The 12,441-nt window shown below is 37.4% G+C and overlaps 1 protein-coding gene across 1 annotated transcript; it reads left to right on the forward strand.

Annotated features, from left to right (window-relative positions):
* LOC113020033 (uncharacterized) lies at positions 1–12,095 on the forward strand. Its single transcript, XM_026163700.1, has 3 exons — positions 1–45; positions 964–1,068; positions 10,308–12,095. Exons 2-3 carry the CDS (start codon positions 965–967, stop codon positions 10,996–10,998), a joined length of 795 nt encoding a protein of 264 aa, XP_026019485.1. The 5' UTR covers positions 1–45; position 964; the 3' UTR covers positions 10,999–12,095.
* Positions 12,096–12,441: the final 346 nt, after the last annotated feature.

Raw genomic sequence — 12,441 nt, forward strand, 5'->3', positions numbered from 1 at the left:
AGCTACGACTGTCCTCACACAAACAACAGCAGCAGACTTACACAGGTACGTTCTCTCATTTCCTTTTGGATTCATTTTTGCTTACTTTCACTCACATGACTGATTACCCTCGTCTCTAATGCAGCATTTATTTTATATTTAAAGATACAGTGAAGTGGGTTTAACATGGAGTGGATTACACTGCACTTAGTCTGCCTTCTCTTAAATTACAAACATACTCATTCACATGAAAAATGATCTATAAGTCTGCAATATTACAGTTTTGACAAACGTAATCAGTTTAACTTTCTGACACAGGGAGAGGTGAGTATCATGAAACCTGTTTGTTGTCGTGTCGCACGCACTGCTTTAGATACTGGACTCGTTTCTGAGCCACACCTGACAACATAAATAAAATTCTGGTTTAAAAGCAGTGTAATGAATAAAATAAAAGCATGTTTGTCAATGGCTATAAAATATGCTTCACTTCTTTGTTAAAGAATTACTTAGTTTGCTTTGTTTAATTAATCCTCTGTAAACTGAGTGTTGAGCGATCCTTCCCTGTTATTTATCTGAAGCTGACAGGAGGCTTCAGCCAACAAGTTACAGATACAAGTTATTAGTGTGATTTTCTCTCTTTATGTCACAAAGTTAAAGCTGTTTGAGAAAACAACATTTCTCACTAACAAGCCTCTCTTAACACCCTCTTAATTAAAAGTAAACTCTAATATTAAAAAAGTAACTTTTGATTTCAACTGAAGAAAACAACATTTTAAATTCCAACCCATAATAGATGGTATAAACCAGACAGGAGAAAAAAAGTAAAACCTGTTTCAGTGTTTGTGTGGCTGAATGACTATCAAATTATAAACTAGGAATACATTTAAAGCTGTTTTAATCATGATTATCCTATTAATCAAAATATAATTAATAATATAAAGTATGCATGAACAATAAAAACAGTGACTTCTTAAATCTCCACAGGATGAAGATGTTTGGAAGAATGATGAGCTGCTGTGTGGCTCTCCTCCTGACCTTCAGCTCTGTGTCAGCTGTAAGACGAAAGCTCAACTCAATCACTGATCTGAGGTCAGTAGGCTTTGGCCAGTCTGTGCCTGAGCAGAGCCTCTGGTTGCTCCGCTGGTTTGCCAGTGAAATTGACATTGACATAAACGGTGACATAAGTCTGACCTTTGACCCAAATAGTTTTGATTATGGCTCACATCATTATCGCAACGATGAACAGCTGTTAGACCCACTGCCGTGGGGATATCAATACTACAGTCTTGGGAATATCCATCAACAAGGATCGTTGCGACTTCCACATTATGTCACTCACCCTCAATCAGAGCACGAGTACGGCAACAGGGCTCGGATCATAATCAGAGTCTGGGAGCCGAACCATGGACGGCGAACTTCACAGAGAATAGACCGAGTCTATATCACACAGCATTATGAGACATCTGAACATCGAGGGACAGATTATGATCCACTACATACATATGGGGTCACTACTAACCTCTTAAGAGCATTGAGGAGGTTTTTCTTGGACCCTATTAACTTACTGATGTCTCTCAGAGATGATTCCCAGCTATCAGAGGAAAGAAACACAAGAAACACGTGGGGCTACGTTGCCTGTCTTGGACTATTGCTGTTCACTGTGATGCAGGAGAACCATTCCTCTCACAACAGACGTCAGAATGATTGGTTCACTTGGGCCGGTTATTCAATCTGTTTGATTTTCATTATTCTTTTTTTTTGTTGTTTTTGGTCTTCTGTATCTTGAAAACTTGCCCAAGTATTAATTTAATTCAAATCAGTATTAGCACACAGAATGTGCTGTGTTTGCATTGCTAAAACTTCCCGTTGTCAAATCCCTCTTGAATAATATAATATAATATAATATATTTTAGTTGTCCTGGGGCGCCTCTGTTAGTGCGCCCCAGGGTGGCTGTGGCTACATTGTAGCTTGCCATCACCAGTGTGTGAATGTGTGAATGATGTTGTGTAAAGCGCTTTGGGGTCTAGTAAAGCGCTATACAAATACAGGCCATTTACCATTTTTTAAATATAATATAATATAATATAATATAATATAATATAATATAATATAATATAATATAATATAATATAATATAATATAATATAATATAATATAATATAATTATGATTATTATGATTATTATGGATTTGAAATTTTCCATAATTGGTACGATTATTGCGAAAGAACTTTTAAAATCAAAATAGTTACTATTTGAATATTAATTGCAACTATGGTGTTTTCCAATCAAGCTTTCATCACTGTGAAGACAGTGATCTTATTAAAGGGGTTAAATTATATTTGCCTGAATACAGACACTGGCATTATTGGAGTCTTATGGGAACCATTCTCAGATTGTTAAATAAAACTTAGAAGGTGGGGATTATTTACCATGTGAAGTTCCACAAGGATCAGTTACTGGGCTAATCTCTTAATCTGTCGATGCTTCCTTTAATACAGAGTGATTTATCATAACTATGCAGATGACATCTATATTTAAGGCTGTAACCGAATCAGCTTTTTTTTTTAAAGAACAGCTGATTTACTGATTTATTTTTTGGTTGACTACTGCAACGATATTTTTATTAAAGAGCATATCACTCTGATTCTTAGCTCACTGCACAGACTTCCAGTAAGATATTTAATTTTTTTTTAAACTTACTTCAGATAAATCACTGAGAAAGTTTGGGACTAAATTTATACCTGACATGTTTAATTAATATGAACCTGGCAGGTATCTGCAGTAGAGCCGCTGATCTTGTGGTGCCTTGATGTGAAAATAAAGAGGGTGATATGACATTTAGTAGCTCTGCTGCCTGCTGCTCAAACAAACTGTCTTAGATCGTCTCCAACTATATCCATTTCTATTTCAATAATCGTGTAAGTTTTTAAATTAACACCACATGGTCTCATATTTCATGCCTTTCCTTACAATGGGTTTATTCATCATATAGTCCATTTTGGGGAAATGTGCTTATTATCATCAGTCATCTTTGTGTCATTGGAACAGCAATAAATGAACATTTCAGCATCATCTGCTTGACTCGTGCACATTCGTCACTGAGCATCACTTTCATCCAAACATCCACAGTCAACAATGGTTCTTCTTTAGGAGTCTCTAAACTTGTCTCCTCTTTAGAGTTTCATTTGGATTGTTATGTACATACATTTCATTTATTGGGGCGACCGTGGCTCAGGGGGTTGGGAATCGCATCTGTAACCAGAAGGTCGCCGGTTCGATCCCTGGGCTCTCTGTCCTGGTCGTTGTGTCCCTGGGCAAGACACTTTACCCTACTTGCCTACTGGTGTTGGCCAGAGGGGCCGATGGCGCGATATGGTAGCCTCGCTTCTGTCAGTCTGCCCCAGGGCAGCTGTGGCTACAACTGTAGCTTGCCTCCACCAGTGTGTGAATGTGAGAGTGAATGAATAGTGGCATTGTAAAGCGCTTTGGGTGCCTTGAAAAGCGCTATATAAATCCAATCCATTATTATTATTACAGTTCTGTCACAACGCTGGCTCCTGTTGCTGCCTGTTTTATGCATTCATATTGGGTGTTATGTTTGATGCCCCTGATCCACAGTGACTGTTTCCTTACAGCTTGGAGATGTTTCATGAGGAAAGCTTTGTTGTAAAGCTTAGAGTTAGATGAAATTTGATCCTGTAACATTATTTTGTCAGTTTCAGATGCTGTGCTTCGTGACGCCCTGACTCTGAGCTCTTTGATGATTTTATTTCCACAATGTAAGCAAAGAACAAACACCTTGAAAACAGACTTCTCCTCCAGTATGGTGTCACGCTCCACTATTAAAAGTGTACTAATATAACTAAAGAGAGAAGTACTGTAATCCTAAACAAAGTTCTACAGGGTCACTCACTGCTAAAGTGTTGACTTCTGACTCACTGGTCGAATGCACACATTCATTCATTTAAATACTTTTATGCCAACATTTACATTGTTTTCTTTGTGTTTCACAGACTTTTAGTACAAATCAAATCAAAAATGAAACTCAATTTTAGTTACAGTTTGAGATAATGAAACTAAAAGTCTGAGTTGTAACACAATCACATCTTTCTATGTATGAATGATCTCAAAGTTTTTATATGATGACAGTAACTATAGAACGCCTTTAAATAAGGAAACTTGAATGACCAAACAAATCATACAAGAAAACACTGCCACTGAATAAATGTGTACACTATTTGAAATTCATTTGTAACCAGCTCCTATATTACAGACACTACTGCAACCTCTCACCCTACAGTGGGGCAGACACGCCCATATTCAAACTTTGGGCATAAACTTGCTCATAAAATGATCAATAATTTGCTTTCACGTGACTGCTAAACTAGAAACCCTTAAATCCATGATGGTGTTGCTCTTTAGTAGCCTCATCTAAATATCTGGATTGTCAACCTTCATCTTCGCCACTAGCGGAGCTTATTGCTCTAGTTTCATTTACCAGGAAAGCAAAACTTAAAGGGAGTTACGACTGTCCTCACACAAACAACAGCAGACTTACAAAGGTAAGTTCTCTCATTTCCTCATGGATTCCTTTTCACTTACTTTCACTCACATGATTTTGCCCTAATGCAGAATTTATTCTATATTTAAAGATACAATGAAGTGGGTTTAACATGAAGTGCATTACACTGCACTTAAATTACAAGCATACTCATTCACATGAAAAATGATCTATAAGTCTGTAGTATTATTACAATTTAGAAAAATGTCATAGTTTCACTTTCTGGCACAGGGAGAGGTGTGTATCATCACACCTTTTTGTTGTCGTGCCGCACGCACTGCTTTCGCTACTGGACTAGTTTTTCCGTTTTCAGCGTTTTGATTTCAGTTTTGATTTCGGTCCGGAGCCACTGGACGGCCAGTAACAACCTCGGTTAACACTGCTTAATTTAAATCATCGCTCCCTGGGATATTTTGGATTAAGGACGCTAGTGGCAAACTTGTTAACGGGTCATCGGGGTAACGCTACGAGCGCGTCTCTAAATATGGGCCGAAGAAAGGACCGACAGCTGAGGAAGGCGATGATATTAAGTCGCTGGAGTTTATGACAGGGGAGATTTCTACGGAGCCCCGCAAGGGACATGGGAGGGAAAAAAGTAAGATGAACTTTTGCGAGATAAACTTTTAAGATATTTTCAGGCGTGAATGTGGCCGTGTAAAAAAAATCAAATATCTGATCGGTTTATCAAGACATCACATATTTGCAAAAGTGCTCCGACGTTTTCGGAGACGTCTGTTACCCACCAGCTCGAAGCTAACAGGAGTTCGAGACATAAATTAACATATGCCAGGGGGTGTAATATAAAAAAGTTAAATACATTCAAATAATTTGTAATTAGTACAAACAGTGGCTCTGCTATGCTCCAATCCCTCCATATTGTGGCCAATCACATGCGAGGATATGATAATATCATTATGTGAAAAACAGAGAGGGTGAGAGACGCGGCAGTCTTCAGGTGAAGGCAGATGGATTATTCTGGTTTTCAAATTGGACAACACCTTCTTTATAGTCTGTAATTTATACAGTCATAACAACACAACTCAGGCCAAATCTATGTGCATACAATTATCTGAGAAACTTGATTTTTTTTTTTTAATCAAAATATAAAGGAGCCCACATGATTCTTGGAGGAGATTATAATGATGCTCCAGACGATCTTATAGATAGAGTGCCAATAAGAACATCTCAACACTCAAAATTTAAAAGCACTGCATTTTTCTGTGAACAACTTGCAGTTATAGATGTATGGAGATTCTTCAACTCTGATACAAAAGAGTTTACCTGGAGCAATGCAAATAGATCTCTACAATCCAGAATTGATTTGTGGTTAATATCTTCTTCATGTTTACATTTTGTTTCAGAATCTTCTCATGATTTTGCTCCATTAACTGATCACAAATTGATCACAATTCACTTAGTTGGCAATAAACAAAGTCAAAGTAAACTACGTGGTTTTTGGAAGCTAAATAATAATTTATTGAATGATGATACATTTTGTAGTATAGTGGAAAAAACGGCAGAACAGATGGAAAAAACTAAAACTATATTGAACTTATGGCTCCAAAGAGACCTATCCATTTTTGGTAGAATCCTTTTGACTAAAGCTGAAGGTGTTTCCAGATTTGTGTATCCAGCTCTTTCCCTTAATGTGTATGATTCCACATGTAAAAATGTTAATAGCTTATTTGTTAACTTTGTATGGAAGAATAAGCACCATCATCTAAAAAAATCATTGCTTTGTGGACCTAAAGATAAAGGTGGTTTTGGCCTTCTGGACTTCATGGACCTGAACTATACATTTAAGGTGAAATGGCTAAAAGAATGCTTAAAATCTCCTGGATCATTATGGCATTTCATTCCACATAACATTTTTAGAAATGTTGGAGGTTTACAGTTCCTATTGTCTTGTAATTACAGTATATCAAAGTTACCAGTTAAAATGTCTGCATTTTATCAACAGGCATTGTTGGCTTGGAAATTATGTTATTCACATAACTTTTCTCCACATAGATCTATTATCTGGAATAACGAATGTATTACTAAGAGGAACAAATCACTATATTTGCAGAATTGGATTGATAAAAATATAATATATTTAAAAGACTTATTTGACTCTGAAGGCCAGCTACTTAGTTACAATGACTTTATTACAGAAAAAATATTCCCTATCAAATTTAAAGATTTTAGCTCTGTAATAAAGTCCGTTCCCAGTGGACTGACTGAGTTGATGAAAAGCTACAAAACACAGAACACACCACATGCATCCGTTAACACTCTTTATATAAATGGTATTGATTTCTTAAGCAAGAAATGCACCAATAAACATATTAGAGAATGTTTGTATAATGCGAAGAAAATAACTCCAAGAGGGAAGTTTTTTCGGAATGCTATTTTTGATAATATCAACTGGGATAAAGCGTGGCTTGTTCCTTTTAGATTTTGTATTACAAACAAAGTTAGAGAATTACATTTGAAAATATTACATAACATATATCCATCTAACACGTACATTTCAAGATTCTGTGACATTGATAGAAAATGTACCTTTTGTAAAACTGAACTTGAAAGTGTTACCCATTTGTTTTATGGCTGTTCATATAGTGCTACATTTTGGAGAGAGCTTGAAAATTATATACTGTGCAAGACAACATACGAAATCAAAATTGAAGGGAAGAACATTATCACTTATTTTGAAACTAAAGAAAAAAAATATGTGCCATTGTCAATTTTTCTATCTTATTAGGGAAATTCCATATATATAAATGTAAATTTCAAAACTCAACCCCATCATTTAATTTGTTTTTGATTGAAATTGAATATTACTTAAACTCTCTTAAATTAACTTCCAATAAAAAAGGTTTATCATTGATTGAAATTCATTCAGAAATGTTTAACGAATGAGCTGTCACAACTTTCAAGTACAAAGTTGTTATGAAGTCTGTCACATCCCACCCCCCCTTTCTTTTTCTTTATTTATTTATCCTTCTTATTTCATTGTACTGTATATTGTTACTCTTATTTGCCTTGTATGTCTACTGTACAAACTGAACTAGAATGACTGACTGTTCGCTTTATAATTTCAATAAAGTTAAAGTAAAAAAAAAAGGCCCTGGAAAGGAAATACAGAAAAGAAAAAAAAAGAGAGAGACGCGGCAGTCGAGTGGAGCTGTCCTCTCAGTAAGTGAGTGAGACAGTAGACAGCGGTGAGGAGGGCTGTGCGAGTGCATTGCAAAAACACATAAATATGCCTGACACCTGTAAACAAAGCAGCATCTGGGTGCAGTTTAAAGACTTTTTTTGTCTCGGTCTCAGTCTTGACTTTGTCTTGGTCATGACTTGGACTGTCCTCGTCTTGATCTTGGTTTAGGCCAGCGGTCCCCAACCTTTTTTGCGCCACGGACCGGTTTATGCCCGACAATATTTTCACGGACCGGCCTTTAAGGTGTTGCGGATAAATACAACAAAATAAAACTAGTACCGGTACCGAAAAAAAAGAAAATTTATTCATAGCACACGTGAAAAGACCCAGGAAAACCGAGTAAACGATAAAAACGATAACAAAATAACGCTGAAAACCGATAAAAACCCTGAAAACTATACATTTCACACCTGAGCCTCAACTCTCGCGGCCCGGTACCAAACGACTCACGGACCGGTACCGGTCCGAGGCCCGGGGGTTGGGGACCGCTGGTTTAGACGGTCTTGACTACAAGTCTAGTTCTCACCCACTATTTTCATAACAGTGACGTGTATACATGTGTGTTGGTGCAAAAGTATGTTTATACACTGCATACATACATACATACATACATATATATTATAGATAGATAGATAGATAGATAGATAGATAGATAGATAGATAGATAGATAGATAGATAGATAGATAGATAGATAGATAGATGAAGTTGATTGGATTTACAGAAAGTGTGCAATAATTGTTTAAACAAAATCGGCCAGGTGCATAAATTTGGGCACCAAAAAAAAGAAATGAAATCAATATTTAGTAGATCTGCCTTTTGCAGAAATTACAGCCTCTAAACGCTTCCTGTAGGTTCCAATGAGAGTCTGGATTGTGGTTGACGGTATTTTGGACCATTCCTCTTTACAAAACATCTCTAGTTCATTCAGGTTTGATGGACAGCTCTCTTTAACTCACACCACAGATTTCAATAATATTCAGGTCTAGGGTCTGAGATGGCCGTTCCAGAACGTTGTACTTGTTCCTCTGCATGAATGCCTTAGTGGAGTTTGAGTGTTTCCGGTCGTTGTCTTGTTGAAAGATCCAGCCCCGGTGCAGCTTCAGCTTTGTCACTGATTCCTGGACATTGGTCTCCAGAATCTGCTGCTACTGAGTGGAATCCATTCGTCCCTCAACTTTGACAAGATTCCCAGTCCTCCACTGGCCACACAGCCCCACAGCGTGATGGAACCACCACCATATTTTACTGTAGGTAGCAGGAGTTGGAATGCTGTGTGCTTTTTCCTCCATGCGTAACGCCCCTTGTTATGCCCAAATAGCTCAATTTTAGTTTCATCAGTCCATAGCACCTTATTCCAGAATGAAGGTCGCTTGTCCAAATGTGCTGTGGGCGAAGAAAAGGCTTCCTCTGCATCATTCTCGCATACAGCATCTCCTTGTGTAAAGTGCGCCGAATGGTTGAACGATGCACAGTGACTCCATCTGCTGCAAGATGATGCTTAAATCTCTGAGACAGCTTTCTGTATCCTTCCCCTAAACCATGACGGTGAACAATCTTTGTCTTCAGGTCATTTGAGAGTAGTTTTGAGACCCCCATGTTGCTACTCTTCAGAGTAAATTAAAAGAGGAGGGAAACTTACAACTGACCCCCTTAAATACTCTTTCTCATTATTGGATTCACCTGTGTATGTAGGTCAGGGGTCACTGAGCTTACCAAGCCAATTTGAGTTCCAGTAATTGGTTCTAAAAGTTTTGGAATCAATAAAATAACAACAGTGCCCAAATTTATGCACCTGTCTGATTTTGTTTAAACAATTACTGCACACTTTCTGTAAATCCAATAAACTTCATTTCACTTCTCAAATATCACTGTGTGTGTCTCCTATATGACACATTTAACTGACATTTTTTGTTGTAACAACCAACGATTTATACAGGAAAATAATGACTATTAACCCTCTCAAGGCAGACGTTGCCGATTTGCAACAGTTAAAAACTAACAACCTGATTACCACATATGTGATATGTATTATCACATACATATTTTATGAGTTTTTTTTACTCAGAAGTACCACTGCAGGACTTGGTTTTGCATTAGCAACAAAAAAACTAATTTGAGCCTGAGAGGGTTAACAAGGTTCCCCAAACCTTTGCATCCCACTGTATATACATGGACGGACGGACGGACAGTTAAAGCTGTCTTAATAATTAATATTCTATTAATCACAATATGCAGTCATCACATAATCATTTGATGCTTCACTTGGTCAAAAAAAATCATGTAATGAATGTCAGAATATAAAGTATGCATGAACAATAAAAACAGTGACTTCTTAAATCTCTCCAGGATGAAGATGTTTGGAAGAATGATGAGCTGCTGTGTGGCTCTCCTCCTGACCTTCAGCTCTGTGTCAGCTGTAAGAAAGCTCAACTCAATCACTCATCTGAGGTCAGTAGGCTTTGGCCAGTCTGTGCCTGAGCAGAGCCTCTGGTTGCTTCACTGGTTTGCCAATGAAATTGACATTGACATAAACGGTGACATAAGTCTGATCTTTAACACAAATAGTGGTGATTATGGCTCACATCATTATCGCAACGATGAACAGCTGTTAGAGCCACTGCCGTGGGGATATCAGTACTACAGTCTTGGGAATATCCATCGAGAAGGATCGTTGCGACTTCCACATCATGTCTTCCAATTAGAGCACGAGGACGGCAACAGGGCTCGGATCATAATCAGAGTCAGGGAGCCGAACCAGAGAATAGACCGAGTCTATATCACACAGCATTATGGTACATCTGAACATCGAGGGACAGATTATGATCCACAATATACATATGAGATCACTGCTGACCTCTTAAGAGCGATCAGCAAGTTTTCCATGGACAGTAATGACATCAATTTACTGATGTCTCTCAGAGACCACTTTAGAAGCAGCGCTGATGACTCCCAGCTATCAGAGATGAGAAACACGTGGGGACACCTCGCTTGTCTTGGACTGTTGTTGTTTATTGTGATCCAGAAGAGCAATTCCTCTCACAAACACAACAGATGGCAGCCATCACAGAGAAGCAACACACTAAGTGATACTGTGGTCAACATCACAGAGAGCAGGCAACACAATGCTTTTGTCTCCCCAGAAAGCTTCAACTCTACTTTGCAGGACGACAACACCTGTGTTAGGTGTTTCTGTGTTGTGTTTGGTGTTTCAGTCATCTTTGGTCTTCTGTATCTGGCATACTCACTTACATATTAATTTAACTACAATCAGTGTCAACACACAGATTAAATAGAGCATTTTATTACAGTGTACTGCCACTGACTGCAAAACCCTTGAGCAAACCGTGTTTCGCCATCAGTCTTCCTCCTGCAGTCTTGATACACTCCCTTTTTTCTTTTCCTCAGAAGCTCAGCCCCTAAAGTCTTTTTCCTGACATTTTCCCTGCAGCACTGAAGACTGAAGTTGTCAATCCTTCTTGAAAAAACAGAGAAATTGGTATATTTTACACTATAATATTTATTGTCTTTATTATTGGTTTCAAAGTATCCATAAGATTGTTGAAAATGTAGTTTGTTTTTATTGAGCCAATTTTGTTCTGTCTATGCTTCCTTTAATAGAGGGTGGCTTATCATAACTACGCAGATAACACCCTGATTTAAGGCTGTAAGTGAGTCAGTTTTTTATAGAGAAATTGCTAATTTATGGATTTATTTTTTGTTCCCCAACTTTCCCCATTTCTATTTTAATAATCAGCTAAATTTTTTAATTTCACACCACATCATCTCATATTTCATGACTTTCCTTAATAAGGGTTTATTAATTGTATAGTAAATAAACCCAGTTAGTTTGATCTCACATTGTGTGTGATAAAAAGAAAAATAAATTACAACCAGAACTCCATGTCCTAAGAATCAGTCAGCTACAACACTTTGTTACAACCAGTTGAATAACAGGAGTTGTTCCATTGTACACTTTGAAATGGTGTTTCCTTGCTTGAACTGAAAACCTTAAAGACTTAGATGCAAAACAAAACAAGAAGAGAAACAAATGTTTCTCTTTAGGACTTTGTGAACTTGTTTTCTCCTTTTTAGCTTAATTTGTTTTTGTTTTTTATCTACATGAATCTTATTTATTACACTTCTGTAACAACACTGGCTCCCGTTTCTGTCTGTTTTTTGTGCGCATTTTCTATTTTCAATGCATGTTGCTGCTTTCTTCATGTTCTATCTATCTGTATGTATCCCAAACAACCCAAATATTAGCGAAACAAACATCTTGTGACACATCCTGTGTTGGAATCATCAATTTAACTGACAGACGTTTTGCTGACTTATTCTTCTGTTCAATCAGGTTCAACAGCTTGTTAAGGTCTACAAATACTTTTTACACATTTAGATGTTTGCAGGTGTTTATTTGTAGACATGTAAATTATATATATTTTCCTCTACTTGGTCTGGAAATAAAAATTCTGAACAAAACTTTTGATTAATTTGTGTGTAATTTATTTGCTACAAAGAAAAAGAGCTGGATGAACATCCGACTCTGTGGTGATGCCATCTTGTTTGCCAGTGGGTGGAATGATGGACAAAGGAGCTGGATGAACATCTCTTCTTCTTTACGGGCAGTGGTGTCACTGGTGACGTCTGAAACCTCGCTGGTTCAGAAGGTGGTCTGAGCATTGGTGTGATTTATGAACAT

This window comes from Astatotilapia calliptera, chromosome 4 (assembly GCF_900246225.1).
Source record: "Astatotilapia calliptera chromosome 4, fAstCal1.2, whole genome shotgun sequence".
Classification (NCBI taxonomy): Eukaryota; Metazoa; Chordata; class Actinopteri; order Cichliformes; family Cichlidae; genus Astatotilapia; species Astatotilapia calliptera.

Bases quoted from the DNA above. Each gene is read 5' to 3' on its own strand.
- LOC113020033 (XM_026163700.1), top strand. From the start codon at position 965: ATGAAGATGTTTGGAAGAATGATGAGCTGCTGTGTGGCTCTCCTCCTG. The intron at 1,069-10,307 runs GTCAGTAGGCTT...TAACACAAATAG, and splicing joins AACTCAATCACTGATCTGAG to TGGTGATTATGGCTCACATC.